At 40.7% G+C, this 18,682-nt stretch overlaps 1 protein-coding gene across 1 annotated transcript; it reads right to left on the minus strand.

Moving 5' to 3' along the window:
* Positions 1-12,526: 12,526 nt before the first annotated feature.
* NEUROD1 (neuronal differentiation 1) lies at positions 12,527-16,670 on the minus strand. The gene is made up of 2 exons (XM_059051955.2): positions 16,462-16,670; positions 12,527-14,907 (listed from the first exon to the last, which is right to left on the minus strand). The coding sequence occupies exon 2, from the start codon at positions 14,894-14,896 to the stop codon at positions 13,826-13,828; it is 1,071 nt and encodes a 356-aa protein (XP_058907938.1). The 5' UTR covers positions 14,897-14,907; positions 16,462-16,670; the 3' UTR covers positions 12,527-13,825.
* Between the last annotated feature and the right edge of the window lie 2,012 nt (positions 16,671-18,682).

An 18,682-nucleotide genomic window follows, 5' to 3' on the forward strand; every position in this document is an offset into this window, starting at 1 on the left:
TGGGCATGTCAGTGTCCTAGTCCCAAATTTCCATGACAGCCTCATCCCAACAATCTACGGTGTCCTCTATTGCAGGCTCCCATTCTCAGGACATCCTCTGGACCTTGTAGAACTTCTTGAATGCTTAAACTCAAAAGGCACTCTTTCAGAACACAGACTCTTGTTCTTTTCAAACTTGGATATGCGTAAGAATCTTTAGTTTGTTTTAAATATAAATTCCCAGTCTTTATCCCCCACTGACGCTCTGAGATTTTGAATCTGTAACTGAACTAATCCTAGAAACATGTGTTTTAAACAGGTACAACAGGTGATTCTGTATGTTTTCGACAACATATACAACACTTTGACAATCAGTGAGCAGATCCTTCCTCTTTGTCCTGCTCTTGACCCCTGCCGTTTTACCACAAGGCTTGTCCATTTGTCTATCATTTACAAGTAATGATATCCAGCTAAAAGTGTTTCAAAATACAATTTTACTTCTCATGTAAACAGAGCTCTGGAGTCAGGCTGTTCTGGGTTGGCCTTTAAGAAATTGAGGGCTTTTTAACAAATGGGACCTAAGCGAACGTATAAACTTTTGCACAGCAAAGGAAACCATAAACAAAACAAAAGGACAACCCACAGAATGGGAGAAAATATTTGTAAACAATGCAGTGGATAAAGGCTTCATCTCCAAAAATATACAAACAGCTTATACAGCTCAATATCAAAAAACCAAATAGCCCAATCAATGGGCAGAAGACCTAAATAGACATTTCTCCGAAGAAGACATACAGGTGGCTACAGGTACATGAAAAGATGTCCAACATAGCTTATTATTAGAGAAATGCAAATCAAAACTACAATGAGCTATCTATCACCTCACACCAGTCAGAATGGCCATCATCAAAAAGTCTACAAATAATAAATGCTAGAAGCAGTGTGGAGGAAAGGGAACCTTCCTACACTGTTGGTGGGGATGTAACTTGGTGCAGCGACTATGGAAAACAGTATGGAGGTTCCTTAAAAAACTAAAAATAAGAGTTGCCATAGATTCCCACAATCCCACTCCTGGGCATATATCCAGAAAAGACAAAAACTCTAATTCGAAAAGATACATGCACCCCAACATTCATAGCGGCACTATTTACAATAACCAAGACATGGAAGCAACCTAAATGTCCATGGACAGATGAATGGATAAAGAAGATGTGGCATATATATACAATGGAATATTATCCATTAAAAAAATGAAATAACGCCATTTGCAGTAATATGGATGGACCTAGAGATTACCATACTAGTGAAGTCAGTCAGACAGAAAAAGACAAATATGATATCACTTATATGTGGAATCTAAAAAAATAATATAAACAAACTTATTTACAAAACAGAAACAGACTCCCAGACATAGAAAACAAACTTACGGTTACCAAAGAGGAAAGGGGGTGAGGAGGTATAAATTAGGAGTATGGGATTAACAGATGTACACTACTATATATAAAATAGATAAATAACAAAGATTTACTGTATAGTACAGGGAACTATATTCAATATCTTGTAATAACCTATCATGGAAAAGAATCTGAAAAGACTTACTTTGCTGTACACCAGAAACTAACACAATATTATAAATTGTTTTTTGTAATTGAAACTATATTTCAATTATAAAAAACAACAAAAAAGAAATCAGGGGCTTTTCAACTTTCTATTTTGCTATCCCCAGTTAACAACAAGGACCCCACAGGTGGCTCCCAGATGGCTGCGTGGTCCCTAATCATATATCATCTCCCCAAAATGTCCAAAAGTAAGTACAGAAGTGGCAAGGGCAATTTCTATCTGTGCACTTCTATTTCTATCAGGGAAGAACATGTTTTCCAAAATTGCACCCAACAGATTTCCTCTCAGTTCCCATTGACCAGAATCGGGAAATAATCTGTGTTCTAGCTTCCAGGGGGCCTCAGAACACTGTTTTCAGCCTGGAAGAAGTTGTGGATGACTATTGGTTAGGCAACTAACAGTGTCGTATCTTCTTTTTCTTCCAGGCTATATCATTTATGCCTAACAAGACACACCGCCCCAACTTACTGACTTAAAGCAACGATTATTTTTTTCTTGTGATTCTGTGAGTTGGCTGAGCTCAGCTGGGTAGGTTTTCTCCTCCATGGGGTATCAACTGGATGCACCTTCATGTAGCTGGAAGCTCAGCTGGGGCTGAAACACCCAAGACGGCTTCAGTCACCTGTCTGACATCTCAGCTGAGATGGCTGGAATGGCTGGAGCCTAGCCGGGCCTATCTCTTTACATTTGGCTTCTCATTATTTGATCGTGTTGTGGGTCTTTTAAAGCCTAGACCTGGAACTGACATAGCATCACTTTTGCCACTTGCTATCAGTCAAAGCCAGTCACAAAGAGAAAGGGAAATAGAGTACGCCACTTGGTGGGAGGAGCAGTAGTCACATTAACAAGGATATAGATATGGGGGCAGAAGTCACCTTAGCTGATAGCCCAACACAGACCTCCCTCTGGCCACAGTGGTTAACATCCCTCCCGTATATAAAATACACTCACTCCCGGGCTTCCCTGGTGGTGCAGTGGTTGAGAATCTGCCTGCTAATGCAGGGGACATGGGTTCGAGCCCTGGTCTGGGAGGATCCCACACTCCACGGAGCAACTGGGCCCATGAGCCACAGCTACTGAGCCTGTGCATCTGGAGCCTGTGCTCCACAACAAAAGAGGCCGTGATGGTGAGAGGCCTGTGCACCGCGATGAAGAATGGCCCCCGCTTGCCACAACTAGAGGGGTCGGGCCCTCGCGCAGAAACGAAGACCCAACACAGCCAAAAAATAATAATAAATTAATTAATAAACAACTCCAACCTCCAACATCTTTAAAAAAAAAAAAACACTCACTCCCTTTCAAGACTGCTCAAAATCTCACCTTATTACAAAATCAAAGTCCAGGATCTCATATATGAGGTTCTTTGGGTGTGCTGCTCTTATTCTAGAAAACTGTGAACTAAAAACACGTTATCTTCCCACACACATCAACATACAATGATGAGACAGGCAAAGGATAACCACAATAGATGCTCAAAAAGTGGGAGGGGGGGGACCAGAAAACACATCACAGTCAGTGGTCCATAGCAATTCTGAAATCCAAGCAGATATGTGTTACCAGTTCCCCATACTCTGAGAAAGAGAATGTTCCTTATCTTCCATCCAGTTTTGCTCCTTAGCAGTGGTCCCCTAATTAATTGTTCTCAGCAGTTCTTAGCTCCAACCTCTGGGATTTTGGTTCTGCCCTCCATACCATCTTTCTTTTCAGTAAGAAATGGTCTGTGATGGCAGCTGTGTAGTTTTTCAGCCTTTTTCTATCCATAAAAACTTAGAGGTCTAGGGGCTTCCCTGGTGGCGCAGTGGTTGAGAGTCCGCCTGCCAATGCAGAGGATACGGGTTCGTGCCCTGGTCTTGGAAGATCCCACATGCTGCAGAGCGGCTGGGCCCGTGAACCATGGCCGCTGAGCCTGTGCATCCAGAGCCTGTGCTCCACAATGGGAGAGGCCACAAAGTGAGAGGCCCACGTATGGAAAAAAAAAAAAAATTTAGAGGTCCATAGGCTTATTTTAATTTGGACTGTTTCTGTCTCTTTTAGTCTAAGTGGATATAACTCCTTTAGTTATACTTTGACACAAAGTATTTCTTTTACACAAAGAAAACTTTGTGAACTTTATGTATTGATAGTTCATATATACATATATATATATATATATATATATATATATATATATGTAAAATCATATTAGGTCATATCATACAAAAGCCACTCCCACAAATCTCTTCAAGAATGACCCCTCGGTATTTTGAACTCCAAGTCAGGGTATTAGGGTATAATGTTCCTAATGTTCTTAGAAGTACTTTTGTCCAGGTAAATTTTGTCTTCTAACTACATCCTTGATTAGGGCTTGACCTAAGAGTATGTTTAACTGGAAGCAGCCTACATTTCATCTTTGCTTTGAGGCCATTTTTTGCCTTGGAATTGTTTTGTTTTGTTTTGCAGTACTCGGGCCTCTCACTGTTGTGGCCTCTCCCATTGCGGAGCACAGGCTCCGGACGCGCAGGCTCAGCGGCCATGGCTCACGGGCCCAGCCGCTCCGCAGCATGTGGGATCCTCCCGGACCAGGGCACGAACCCGTGTCCCCTGCATCGGCAGGTGGACTCTCAACCACTGCGCCACCAAGGAAGCCCTGGAATTGTTTTTTGTTTTTTGGGTTTTTATGCCAGAGTATCTGTCCTGGGCCATCTTTAGTTCCTCTAAATTGTGCTGGCTTATTACTCCTTAAAACCCTAAAAGAAGCCAATCATCACTTACGATATTCTGCCAAAAATCTCCTTAGCCAGATTCACAAATTCATTTGGTGCTTTCTAGCTAACAAACCATCGCAAGATTGTTGGGGCCATCTTTGTGCATCTACCAGATGGATTCACTCTTTGCTTCATGGGCCCCATGGCGCACCACTTCAACTTCTCTCTTAACAGCACATCCACTTCATTTATCCAAATGCCATAAAAACCTGCAACTATCTTCTGTTTCCACTCTGAAGTGTGGGCTGTTGAGAGATTCCCACTGAAGCATGTGGGTTAAGGCTACTACAAACTACTACAGTATTACAGTCTCCAAACTTTGCTTGGCTCTGAGCCCTGCTATGCTACTATTGATTAGTCTTGATGGAGCTTATTCTCCTTATTCCTGGAGAGGCTATTTTAAACCTTCAGTTTTCTCGTTCAACTCCCTCTCACTTAGCATGTCATCATGCCTCCATCTTCACATGAAAGAACCTGGTAAGAATAAACTCCCACTATTTTCTAATCCTTACTCCTGAAATTCTCTTTCTCTACCCTGACTCCTATCACTAGAAAGAAGTATCTCTCCTGTCCAAAGGAATTGCCTGTGTTCCAGATCTTCTACCCTCCACTCTGACCAACAACTTCCTCTATCAAACACACCCATATCTCACATCTTATTAAATTTCATCTTCACTATATACACAGTTTTCTCCATCTTTCTGTATAAGAAAGGCCAAGCAACAACAAAATCACAGTCTCTTTTGTATCAGGCGATTCTCCTTATGTGACAGAAAACCCAACTCAAACTGGCTTAAAAAAAATGAAACCTAATTAGAGAGGTGGGGTAGCTTATGAAGAGAATAATACAAATAACACAGTGCAAGAACCAGTTCCTCTCCTCTTCCTCACTCTGCCTTCTATAGTGTATCACTCTCTGCTTCACATGTATCTTTCTACTCCACTTTCCTCTTTCTTCCCCATAGCCAAATGGCTGCCACATTCCAGACCTCTAATCCACATACCACATTTGTCAGAAGAGGAGCCCATATCTCTGTTGCTACTTCCCACATAAACCAGGGAAGTCTCTCTTTTCCAGTCACAGTAAACTCTTCTTGCATGTCATTTTATCTTAATAAGGTAACATCTTTATCAGTCAGCAGAGACAGAGTTATGATGTGGTTTGATAAAACTCGGTGACTTAATACAATAAAAGTTTATTTCTTACTGATGTCCGCATGAGTAACGGTGAGCAGGAAACTAAAACGAGAATAAGCATAAGAGACACAAGTACCAACTGTTCAAAAACAAAAAGAACAAACGTTAAAAACAAGATACTGTCCCAAATCTACGTAAACTAAAACTTCTGATTAATTAAATACCTTCAGAAGAAACAATCACAAACTGGTATTTTGAGCAGTCAAAACAGTCAAATAATGAGATGTATAGCCCTATATAACTAAGGTTGCATCTTAGCCCCCGGGTTTTAGGTTCACAGAAAGAGTCCTGGATCAAGGGCCTATATAACCTAGAAGAGACAGAGCTTTTAGAAGTCATGGTACTTACATTCACTTGGATCACAATCATTTTTTAAAATTATGTAATTTTACACGTCATAAAATTGTGTGTTGAATGCGTGTTTGTGAAACCAAGGAAAATGCTATGTTTGTTTTTTCAGAGGTCTATTTATTAATATACATATTGCGTCACATAGAGAATAAATATGGCATATTCACATGAAGAATTAATAACAGTCTATAGCCTATGCTTTTTATGAATTCTATAAGGCTTTTAAACAAAATCACCCTTAGTTTATTGGCTGTGTCTATTCACATTTCACTAAATCTGGATGTCAGTTTAAGTTAATTCACAAGAATAAAAACCAATAAAATTTTACATAATTCAGTTGCCTATTAAATAGCTATAATTTGTCAGCTTGTTTAAATATCAAACCTGGTACTAACTAAAATATGCTGGTAGTTATATACAACATTATGTCACTAAAACTTCATGGTAACATTTTTATAAAATTTTAAATGAACACTTTTATATTTATGTGTATTTAACATATCTATTCATTGTCAACTTATGTATTAGTTTCCGAGGACCGCCATAACAAATCACAAACAGGGTGGCTTAAAACAACAGAAATGTATTGTTCACAGTTCTGGAGACCAGAAGTCCAAAATCAAGGTGTCTGCAGAGTTGGTTCCCTCTTGGGGTCTCAGAGGGAAAATCTGTTCTGTGCCTTTTTCATAGATTCTGGTGGTTGCTGGCAATTCTTACAGTCCCTTGGCATATAGACCTGTCACTCTAATCTCTGCCTACATCTTTATTCTCCCCTTGTGTTGTCTGCATGTCTGCATGTTCTGTCCTCTCCTTATAAGGACAACTCTACTCCCGTATGACCTCATTTTAATTTACATCTTACATCTTAAGATATATATTGGACACTATTCCAGGTAGGATCACATTCTGAGGTTCTGACTGGACATAAATTTTGGGGAGTGGGGGGAAGTCACTATTGAACACAGTACAGCATATATTTTTTTTTCCTTGAAAATATATTTTAAGTAAGATAAATGCATTGTTAGTTAATTAAACAAAAATGAAATTTTGGGAAGCAAAATATCTCTTTACTTAACATTTTTATATGCTAATTAGAGTCAAGGAAACATTAAAATAGAGTTTCTTTACCCAAAAATCATATGTTGGGATTTTAAAATATCTAAATAAGTAGCCTTGCCCTGTGTTAACTAAGAAATCCTTTCAGAAAAAAAAAATTAATAAATATCCCTACTTAGATTCCAGTTATAACTTACATGCAGTTTTTACTACTGTTTATTGTGTACTTAATCATTGGCTGAAATAAAGATTATTCAGTTATCTAGCAATGACAAGTGAGATTATTGCAAGTCTCCTTTTTAGAATTCTACTACTTTTTCTGCTTAATTCTTGGATAGGAACAGTTCATGGCCACACACTTGCAACCTACCGCAGATTATAAATTTATAATTCCCTGCTATGCATAGACAAGCACTGCAATCATTAGTGGCACTGGGGGTAAGGAATTAACAGTTCTCTTAATCGGTCATATCCTTTCATGGACGTCATAACTGACATCATTCAGAGAGAACACTAAAGAAATCTTATTGATGTGCTAAGTTTATACAATGAACATTTTGAAGTAGATATTATAGTTAGGTAATTCAGCAACATTTATATCAACCAATAACACATTCTGTATATAAATATGATAACTTTAAAGAACACTAGTTGTTCTTCAGTTTTCACTGATTTTACACTAAATCACCTTCCAAGAATATTGATTCTTCCAATGTTTCTATTCCCTAAACAGCTCTCCTAATAATTCATGTGTAGGGCCAAAGTGAATACCTGATGTCACTAAAAATGGTAATTCTATGTTCTTCTTTATTTGTGCTGTATTGACAAGGAAGATCATATTCCCCATAAACTTACCACATTTCTATTCTATTTGATGTGTTGGAGGAAGATGAATTTAAGAACTATTGTGGCTATCAATTACTCTCACATTGTGGATTTCTATTTCATTGCCATCATCTAGCTATATGGAGCCTATTTTTACCTTTGAATTTGTCAAATGCTACTCAAATTCTCAAACTTATTGCTGGAGTACGTAGTCATGATGGATTAGATTCTGATCTGCTGTAATCTCAACTCCTCAAGGATGATAAGGAAGTTTGATACAATTTTACATAACACAAACAATAAAACCAGAACTATTGCTGAAAGAATGATGAACAGAAAGGGAAAAGGTAGCATGCTCTGAGTTCTTAATGAGTGTAAAAAAAAAAAAAGGCATGGTCTGGAAAGAGCCTGTAACATTTTAGTTCTTCTTTTATTCCAATTCCAAATTATATTTAACCAATTTATATCAATAAAAAGAAAAGATGACTGGTAACACATGATTACTGATGCTCAGGAGTGCGGGGAGGGGAGTTTGGTATCATGGTGTCACAGGAAATTAATTTCAACTGTTGTCCTTTTATAGAATTAATGCTTATAACGTTCACTGGGTTGAGAATCATTTGTGGCCCTCTCCATTCTCCATACTTGACTCGTAGCATAGTGGTTAAGGAACAGGCTTTGGTATCAGATTAGTATGATTGGACTCCTTTAGAATATCCATATTTATTGAGGACCTGTAGGTCTTCTAAGCACCAGAGAAACAGCAACGAACAAAATAGATAAGGTTCCTGTTCTTGTGAAGCCCACATTCTACTGAGGGAGGTAGATGATTTAAAACTAAACAAAACAAATAAATAAGCAAGATAACATCAGATAGATAAATGCTCTGAAAAACAGGAGGGAACATATAATAATGATTTTGGTGAGGTTTAAGGTGGTTGCTACTTTAGATTGGAATCAGGAAAATCTTGAGGAAAGTTGCTTTTGAATTAGAACCTGAATGAAGAAAGGAAACCAGTAATGAAGTATCTAGGTATCCCAGCTTCCTGAAGTTTCTCCATCTGTAAAATAAGGCACAGGGCTGCTTTGATGATAGAATGTGGGAATGAATGAAAAAAACTTAGCACTAACCTAATAAGTGTGTGAAGGCTTCCTTGTGGCTGTCTATCCTTATGACATCAAAGCATAAAGCAGGGTTTGTTTTAACCTTGTTAACAGCAAAGTAAGTTACCAAGTTACCTCAAGTATGTGAGGTTAAACTTATTCTCTCATCTTTAGATGTCATTTCACAATCCATCCCTCTGGATTAGTCTATACCTGGGGATCCATAAATATGGTTACTGTCACTATCCATCTACCTCTAAGTTAGCTGGGCAAATAGCACAATAATGTTTAGATGGCCAAATCCATATTTAATGCATCTTAAGATTTAGTCCAGGATTAACATAATACTCTGCATTTGAAGATATTTTAAGGTTAGCAGTTTAAACAGAAGTCCCCAGAGGCTGTGGCATTGTCTTGTTGATGCCACTAGTTTGGTTACACAGCTAATTCCATCAGAGCCATTGAACCAAGTGTTAGTGTGTGTGAAGAGAGTCCATGAGTCAATTGCCAGCACAGAATTCTTCCTGACATAGGAAGGCAGATGATCTCAACTTTTGAGTGTATACAGTGCAGATTTCTAGTTGAACGGTTCTTGACAATAGTGTCCTCTGTAATATAATGCCTGGCCAGGAGCCAGTGATTATGCCACCATACAAATCACTGTGCATCTGACGCCAGAACGCCTCTGTGCGTGGTAACAACAAGCGTTCTCAGTCCTGGTGTTCCACAAGATGTTGCATTGGCTCTTTTATTCTTTATCAGACCCTGGAATTAAAGATTTTATTTAGATGGTTTTCAGGAAATAAGTGACGGCCATGGAAAAGGAAAAGAGAGGAAATTTTAGTGTAGTTTAAGAAATAGCTCTGCTATTATGCAATTCTCATTAGGATGAAATCAGCCTATGTTTTGAAACCTAGTTTTATTAATTGTTTAATAGATATTTTCACTTTAAATCTCTTATTTAATTATAGAACAAAAACAGCTTGGTTCAAACTGTTAGCTAATGATCCATGTATCATGTTAGTAATTGCTAGCTTCTTTCAGAAATGCATTAATTTTGTAAGAATTATAGACTTTCAAATGTGAAAACGGAGATTTTTAAAGATCAATAAATTAGAACACTTATAATTCATTTCAAATGTTATTTTACTATAACATATTATAAACCTAAAGTTAGTAGAACACTCAAGATATTATAATCCTCTATTTTAATTTACATTTAATTGTCTTTTTTAGGATTAAAAGTAGATAGATCGTACTGTATTTGTCATTGATGATGTAAATGAAATTTAAGTTATGCAGTGTTCTATTCAAAAGGAACTATGCACCAGTTAAAATGTTTAAATATTTTATCTCCAACTATGAAATTGTCTACTGATTTTAAATACCAGGGTATTCTGGAGATAACTCATCAGAGCATTTTCACATTAAATAAGTAGATCTAAACATCTTATCTGATAGCAATATCAATTATTCAAGATGAGGGAACACACAGAACCCTAAATATTACTCGTAAGCGCAATATGTAACACTTAAAGAAATATTTTTCCCAATGAAGCTATAGTTGCCGATGTTTCTTCTTTTTGGTGGCTTTTCACTTAGTAAAACATTTTCTTTTATTAGCTAGACATAGGCATTGGCCAACTATGGAAACTGTAAGAGTCTCTTGGCTAGCAATTCCAAAAGAAAAGAAAAAGATAATTGAAAAGGTTTCTTGTGGTTGGAAAATGCCTTCCAAATATTCATTAAACATTTAAGTGAGTAAATTTGTAGAATATGTTTCTGACATTGGCACTGGTTCTGTGGCATTTCTCTGATCAGATGGAAGCGCTGTGTGTTAGGCAGAGTGCATTCAGTTCATTCATGCATAAACAATATCATTTTCATAAATTAAAACCTCCCCTGCAGAAGGAACATCTGTGCCTGCCTTTGAATAAAAGATGGTGGCATGTGAGTTACTCCTTGACTGACTGAAAGAATCTTTATGTTTAGAATGAAGTTATACATGCAAAATGGGGGGGAAAAAAATCAAAACTAACTTGCAGTCTTCATTCCTACCTTACGAAAAAAATCCACAGTTAGAGTTCCCTGCTTGCTGTTTTAAAAGCTGAATTTCTTAAAATGTCATCCTCTCATTTCTTCTGCTCACTACGGCAACAGTTTTTAGTTTGCATGAAGATGTCTAATTTGAATTACAGGTGAAATTGAGCTGCTGAATAGATCACACCAGATCTGAATGTTCACTTCATGGTCTCCTAGCCTGGAAGGTTGACAGTGTTCAGATATCATGTCAGTATTATGTCTCTTAAAGAAAGAACAGTGAAAGCAATCTTGGATATAGGAAGCAACAGCTTGATTCCAAAATAACAACTCTGTTGCACTTGGAATGAGATTATTGCATTTTGGATAAAGTTGGGACTAACTTAAAAGTATTTCTGCCATGTGATGAAGGCTGATGGAAAACATGCTAAAATGATATATTTTAAATTGCACTCAAACATTTTTTTAATGTTGAAATATTCCTTACTGCAACTGTCACAGCTTGACATAGCCCCATTGGCAATGTTATTAGTATGGCTAATTGTTCCTGTTCATTAGATTACTCACATTTTTCTGGAGCAGCTTGCTAAATGAGGTCAGCTTTCTGGAACCCCTAAATCACCAATGAGAAGGAGATTAAAGGAACAAGCTTGGGAAGGGAGGTAGTCATCCAATGTGGCATCCGAATCAGAGGAAGAACAATGGAGTTACTAATGACAGTAATCAGAGCACCACAGTAGAGCCAGGGCACAAGTGCCAAAATGTTATTCCCTAGAAATTGTTCCTGTCAGTCAATACATCCAGAGGGAGAGAAATGCCAAACTTTTTTAGTGGCCTTACCAATGGACAGAATCATCTCTAAGTTTTTCCAGTGAGTGCTATTTATGAAACAACAGAATACTCCAAAGTGGGTGAGGAAACAATTACACCTTCCAGAAACATATCACAGTACAAATAGTATGTCTTGAGTATAAGTAGTTCATTACTATTTTTTCCTGAAAGAATTATTGAGATCACATTTATACTACAATGATAAAATGCCACTTCTTCGATTCTTTTAATTAAATCATTTCTCCCTGGCATATTCTAAACGTATATCACTTTCTCTCTGGGATAGGACTGCTTTGCAATAGAGAACATTTCAGTTCAGGAAAAGGTACAGATAACAAAGCACCAAGAAAATGGTGAAAAAAAATTTAATATGTAGACAAACTAAGCTAGGTTACTTGTGTCTTGCTTGTTAATAATTAACTAAATCCGTCTTTTGAAAAAAAAATAGAAAACAGATAACATAATCATTGAAAGGAATGGAAACCAGAACAAAAACCAAACAAAAATACAACTGTTTGTCTCTCCACAACCCTTACTCCACCCCAGCCTCATATTCCAAGTAATGAAATACCAGCGTGGTCCTTTCATTATCTACAAAGAGCTGGTGACTCCCTAAGCAAGATAAACAGACTAGAGAGTTTGTGCTAAGGTAAACTTTTCTCTTTTATTCTACAAATAGAATTTAGTATTTTTTTAACTCAGCAAGTAAAGCAACTATCCCGCTTAGGAATTATTTATACATTTTAAAAAAACACTTTAAGAAGAAATGCAACAATTGCTCAGATTTTCAATACTATTTTATTGCAACCGGATGAGTGTTTTCTAAATTGTGCATTACACCATAATATACAGGATTACAAACAAGATTACAGTACAGATCGATTCCAGTGGTACCAGTATCACATCTCAAACAGCACTTATTCTGGACTGCATTTTACATGCAATAGCTATTGTTCTAATTATGAATTAAATGGTTTGAATTTATTTAAGCTACTGTACTAATTGACTACAATAGATATAAAATCCCAACATCAACAACCTGATTAGATTTAGGCTCAGATTCATTACATGAATATATGACAAACCACCATTTGTGTGACTATGTATAAAATCATGCATTTATATTTTCTGGGAACATCGATAGCTTCAGATTCTCTGTAAAATCATGGAATGCGAAGGAGTAAAAGACTAAAAAGAAACAGTGCAAATTGTATGTGATAGTCAAGCAGCTTTTGATTTAAAGAAGGGTATGTTGGCATTTGTTTATAATATGTATATACAAGCTTGTGCAAGTAATGTATTGAATTGATATGTTTTGATAGGGAATACATCTCTTGTTTTTATTCATCCTCTTAAGAATTATTGATCTGGTTATCATTTTAAGGAGAGGGAAAGACTTTAAAGTGAAATGAATTGCTCAAATTGTGCAATTATTTTTAACAATTAGAGAAGAAAGAAGTGCTAAGGCAACACAATAACTTTCTAAGCACTTTTCTGCTGGTTTAAATTAGTTAAATTATTTTGTATAAATTAGATATAATTCTACTTTTCTGATATGTATAAAAATTGATGAAGCTGCATGGTTTTAAAATAGGAAATCCACATTATAAAAAGTCATTAAAAATTCTGTACAAAATCACAACAAAATAATTCAGCATGGGAAAGGTAACAAGTAGTAAAATGCTGGTTGAAAAATATATATTTATATATATTTTAATTGGCCCATTACTAGTTTAAAAATTGCATAGATCCTAATTATTGCTTGTGATTTTGTTATCCCGATCAGATAATTAATATGCTCTGAATACAGCTGCACCAAATTTGTGGTGCATTTTTTTTTAACTTTACTGTATTTTTTTTAAAATAGAAGAGCTATAGAAAATAATACATAAAGTGAACAGGAACTTTGATCCCCTGTTTCTACCAAAGGCAGTAACGACAATAAATACATATATCACTTGAGCTTGGAGTATTTGCACTTTGCAGCAGTAGTACCCAAAGGGCTGCCTTTTGTAAACACGACAGTCACTGTAAGCACAGTGGGTTCGTTTCCCAGGGACGGTGAAACTGACGTGCCTCTAATCGTGAAAGATGGCATTGAGCTGGGCACTCATGACTCGCTCATGATGTGAATGGCTATCGAAGGACATAATATTGTCTATAGGGATCTCACAGCGAGGGGCAGCGGCGCCCGAGAAGATTGATCCGTGGCTTTGGGCCCCTGCCAGGGTCGCTGCAGGATAGTGCATGGTAAAGGCATAATTTTTCTCAAACTCGGCGGACGGTTCGTGTTTGAAAGAGAAGTTGCCATTGATGCTGAGCGGCGGGCTGAGGGGTCCGTCAAAGGAAGGGCTGGTGCAATCAGTCAGAGGGCTCTCAAAGAAGGGCTCGAGCGCTGCGCTGTAGGCATGCGGCGGCGGCTTGACATGGAAGACATGGGAGCTGTCCATGGTGCCGTAAGGCGGGCTGGGCAGCCCCGGAGACTGGTAGGAGTAGGGGTGCACAGGGAAAGAAGCGCTGGCAGTCGGCAGGTGCGGAGGCATGTCCTGGTTCTGCTCAGGCAGAAAAGTCCGAGGATTGAGCTGCAGGCAGCCGGCAACCAGGTTGGTGGTGGGCTGGGATAAGCCCTTGCAGAGCGTCTGTACAAAGGAGACCAGGTCAGGGCTTTTGCCGGAACGCAGAATCTCCGACAGAGCCCAGATGTAGTTTTTGGCCAAGCGCAGTGTCTCGATTTTGGACAGCTTCTGTGTCTTGGAGTAGCAGGGCACTACCTTGCGCAGGTTGTCCAGCGCCGCGTTCAGCCCATGCATGCGGTTCCGCTCTCGGGCGTTAGCTTTCATGCGTCTCAGCTTAAAACGCTCCAGGCGCGCCTTGGTCATCTTCTTCTTTTTGGGGCCGCGTCTCTTAGGCTTTTGATCATCGTCCTCCTCTTCCTCTTCTTCCTCCTCTTCCAGGTCCTCCTCTTCTTCCTCCTCCTCTCCCCCGTTCCTCAGTGAATCCTCTTCCGCGTTCATGGCTTCGAGGTCGTCCTCCTTTTTGTCTGTCTCGTGCTCCTCGTCCTGAGAACTAAGACATTCGTCTGTCCAGCTCGGAGGACCCTGCGGCTGAGGCTCTCCCATCAGCCCGCTCTCGCTGTACGATTTGGTCATGTTTAGGTTTCCTACATTCAACAGGGGAGAGGGGAAAACAGAAAAGGAGAAAAACGCTACATTCAAAAACTACATACGCCCTCAGCTTCTATCCACTAACCCTGTAGAAATGCATGTGAAGAGAATTATCAGCTGATTACAAAATGGATGCCCCTGAGGAAAAGTTAAATGCAGTTTTATAGTGGCCTGTGTGGGCCCTGCTGGTACGAAGGAGGCTGGACAGGGCTGGGAGGAGGGGAGACAGTATGTGTTATAAGTACACTTCCGGTGTATGTTTCCTTGTGATTAATTTAAGTATGCTTATGGTGATTACCCGGTAGGATAATGTGTGTGAAAAGGAGTGTACATTTCGGCGACTTCATGTTTATTTGCCTGAGTTCAAAGTCACTCACAACTCCACAAAAATGACGAGTTTGAAAACTGCAATTGTTTCCATCTCTGTTCTGGCCTCTGGGGGCTCAGCGATTAAAGTTGAAGAGCCATTACGTAATTTACTAACGCTGGCAGTGAGTTTTAAGAAGCTTATACTGAGTAGGGATTAAAAAGCAAATGCACGGCGGAGGAAAAGTATTTTCCACCAAATTATTTCACCATCAACGAAACATTTGGTAACAAAAGGGGGCAGGGGTTTTCCATCCCACCCTCGCCTTTATTTTCTCGCCTCCCACCCCGCTGGCCCTCTGCTGAATTTCCACCTTGTATAAAAGCGCTTACTAGAGGGCCAGGGCTGGGGGCGCGGCGCAGAGCGCTCTTCCACGCGCCGGGGATCAGGTGCGGAAGGCTCCTCTCTAATAAACAGCCCATTGAAAGCGCCGCCCGCTCTTTATTGGGGCTTTTCAAAGTTCGCCTCAAACCTTCCTTTAAAAGATTGAGTAATTATAATGGTCAGCGATTGGCAATGGCGAAGTTGCCGCTTCTAATAAGGAAAATAAAAAGCCTTTAGTGAGACAACTGAATTTCTGGCACCTGCAGTGGCTGCTGGGGACTCGGCCGGCTCTGGAACAGTAACAGGTAGCAGGAGTGGGTCTCTCTCCCTTTCTCCACATTTTTTCCCCCTCTCAATTAAACTACCTCTCAACTCGGTTTATTTTCCAGGGTGTGTATATTCAAAGTATCAATGCCCCTTTCATTCACTGAAAAAATAAGTTGGCACTCCTAATGTGTGTAAAATACATGTACACAAAATAAATCTTGGTAACGTGGGGGGTTTTTCCCCCTTACTGGAGGAAGTGAAATAGTTAAGTAGTTACTTGCTTTCAGAACTTTGAAATCACCACTAGCAAATAATCACAGAGTTAGTGAGCATTATATTTTTTAAAATCCAAAGACGCTCCTATACTTTCCCCCTTAAAAAAAAAAAAAGTAAAACAATTTTTTTTTAATTAGAAAGCCCGCAGTGGGTATTTGAGTGATGCGAGTCAAACTGTATGCGTATTCGCCTGCAATTATGGAAAGGAATGACTGTCTCAACACATAAACGCGCTCACAAACGCACACATACAGAATATGTGTACATCTTCAATTGCTGCTTTTATTCCCAGCAAAAATGAAAGGATTGTAATTACCTGTAGTTGTTAGTAAGTCCTGAGCAGTGATGGTCTCATAACCCTGGGGCCTCCGGACGCCGTGCCTTCTGCGTGGGGCGAATTCCTCGTGTCCAGGCGGCGCGGGCGCTCAGGTTATATAGCCGAGTTGGTGATGCTGAGCGCGGGCGGGGCCAGGAGCAGAGCGGCGAGCAGGTTCCTGCGCTCCGCGTCTGCGCACGCGTCTGGGCTTTGCGCTCCCTTCCCTTCCGCCCTCCTCCTCCACCCCCCCGCCCCAGCCCCCCTCCCCCTCAGCCTTGCTCCTCTCCCACCCTCCTCCGACCTAGCTCCCCACTCCCCCACCCCTACCCCCGCCCCATCTCCTTCCTCCCCGGCATGCGCCATATGGTCCTCCCGGTCCAGCCAAGAGCCGGGAACCACGTGACCTGCCCATTTGTATGCCGCGGAGCGCTCCATTCCGGCCCCTTTGTGGCCAGAAGAAAGTGGCCCATCTGTCGCCAGTTAGAGACTCCGCGGACCTGTTTTTACCCGCAGGAGAGATTAACCCTTTCTGGCGGCAGAAGGGGAGAAGGGGCGCGGGGGGAAGGGGGAAAGGGGAAGGAGTTTGAGAGAAGGGAGCGGGAAAGCTAACACTGACGGGGTTTAGATCAGACTTAGTGGCCGGCGCTGGCGCGGTAAGTAGGACACAGGTGAAAGAGGCAGAAGCGGGAGACTTCTTTGGATTCCTCGCCCAGGCACTGGCTTGCCGGGCACTCCCTGCCCTCTCTGCGGTGTCCATCTCTTGGTTTCTCCCCCTTGGTAGACACTTTGCTCATTGGCGCCAAAGGGTGGCTTCTCCCAATCTCCATCAGCCCCTTAAGCTAACATACACTATTTATTATACGTATAAAGACGGCTTCATCTGTAAACGCATGCGTGAAAGTAGTCCCTAACCTCTTTAACTGATCCCCCACGCCCGGCCCCAACAGTGTAAAAAATTTCGTACCTGTCATTCTACTTCACCGTTACGTGGAACCCGGCGCGTCCTGACCCTCAGCTACCCATATCCCGGAGACTCCTCACTATGTCCGTACCCCTCTGGCCTGTGGCCCTTGTCCTCACAGCGCACTAGTCCTTGGCTTCTTTGGCCTCCGGAGCTCTCTTGCATGAAGCCTAGAGGACTTCTCTGAAGCTCGGATTCTGCCTTTTAACCAAGGCCATTGGATCCATGTAAAGCGTGCCCTTACCCTGGTTCCCTAACACAGGCTACCTTGCCTCCCTTAGTTCCCACTTTCAGATCTGTAAATGGAAACTTGGTTGAGACAAGCCTTAAAGGGAAGGTGCAAAGGGCCTGTGCTAAAGGGGGCTTTTTCGCTCCTCTTCCTAGAAAGGTCATTAGTACAACTCTGGGAAGGGCTGATGGCCACAACTTCTCCAGACCTCAAAGACTCTGATGTGACCTCCACCTTGCAGGTCAAGCAAAAACCACAGAGCTTCCTGACTAATTCTGAAGGAGCCATATTTGTGTTTAAATGGTGATCATTCACTCGTTCCCACCAAGGCATGTTCCAGAATGATACACTTTTTAAAGTTGGCTCTATCGCTTCCCTGCCCCCTTTTCTCCACCAGATTCGCCTCTAATCCTCCATTAATTAACCCCTTATCCCCTCCCAGACCCGTGTCCCATTACAATGAAAGCGTTGAACTAGAATTGCTTATTTAAAGGCAATTGCTCTAAAAGCCCCTTGAGTTTGAAAACAGTGTCAGGGTTCAGCGGTGCATCTGGGAACCAGAGGGGGGATACGGAACCGGAGGGGAAGAGAGTCCTAACGTGATAGCTGGTGTCTAAAAGGCTGCGATGCAGGCTTCCCGGTCCAGTGCAACTCTCAAAGAGGAATAAAGGGGTGTGAGACTCGACCCGTTGCCCAAAGTGTGGCATGAACCGTGCTGAGTTTCCAGGGCAGAACTGTACAGAGTTTTGGTTTTTTAGTTCACTCGTCGGTGTACAAACATCACAGAAGAGGATCAAAGAATTCACCCAGGAGCCTAGTCTCAGTATTTACCCCGGTACAGTATATATCTTAAATGAAGGGTTAAAACTCGAGGGGCATCGGAGTAACAGCCTGCAGAGTCCGGTCCACAACTCGGAAGTCCCAGGACACGCGGCGGGTGGAACAAGTGCTGCCACTCTCCCGGCAGCTGCCCCTACGGCCTAGCCCACCGTGCCCACGGGGACGTAGAACTTGTGCCCTGGCTCTCACTT

Source organism: Kogia breviceps, chromosome 2, assembly GCF_026419965.1.
Source record: "Kogia breviceps isolate mKogBre1 chromosome 2, mKogBre1 haplotype 1, whole genome shotgun sequence".
NCBI classification, from domain to species: domain Eukaryota; kingdom Metazoa; phylum Chordata; class Mammalia; order Artiodactyla; family Physeteridae; genus Kogia; species Kogia breviceps.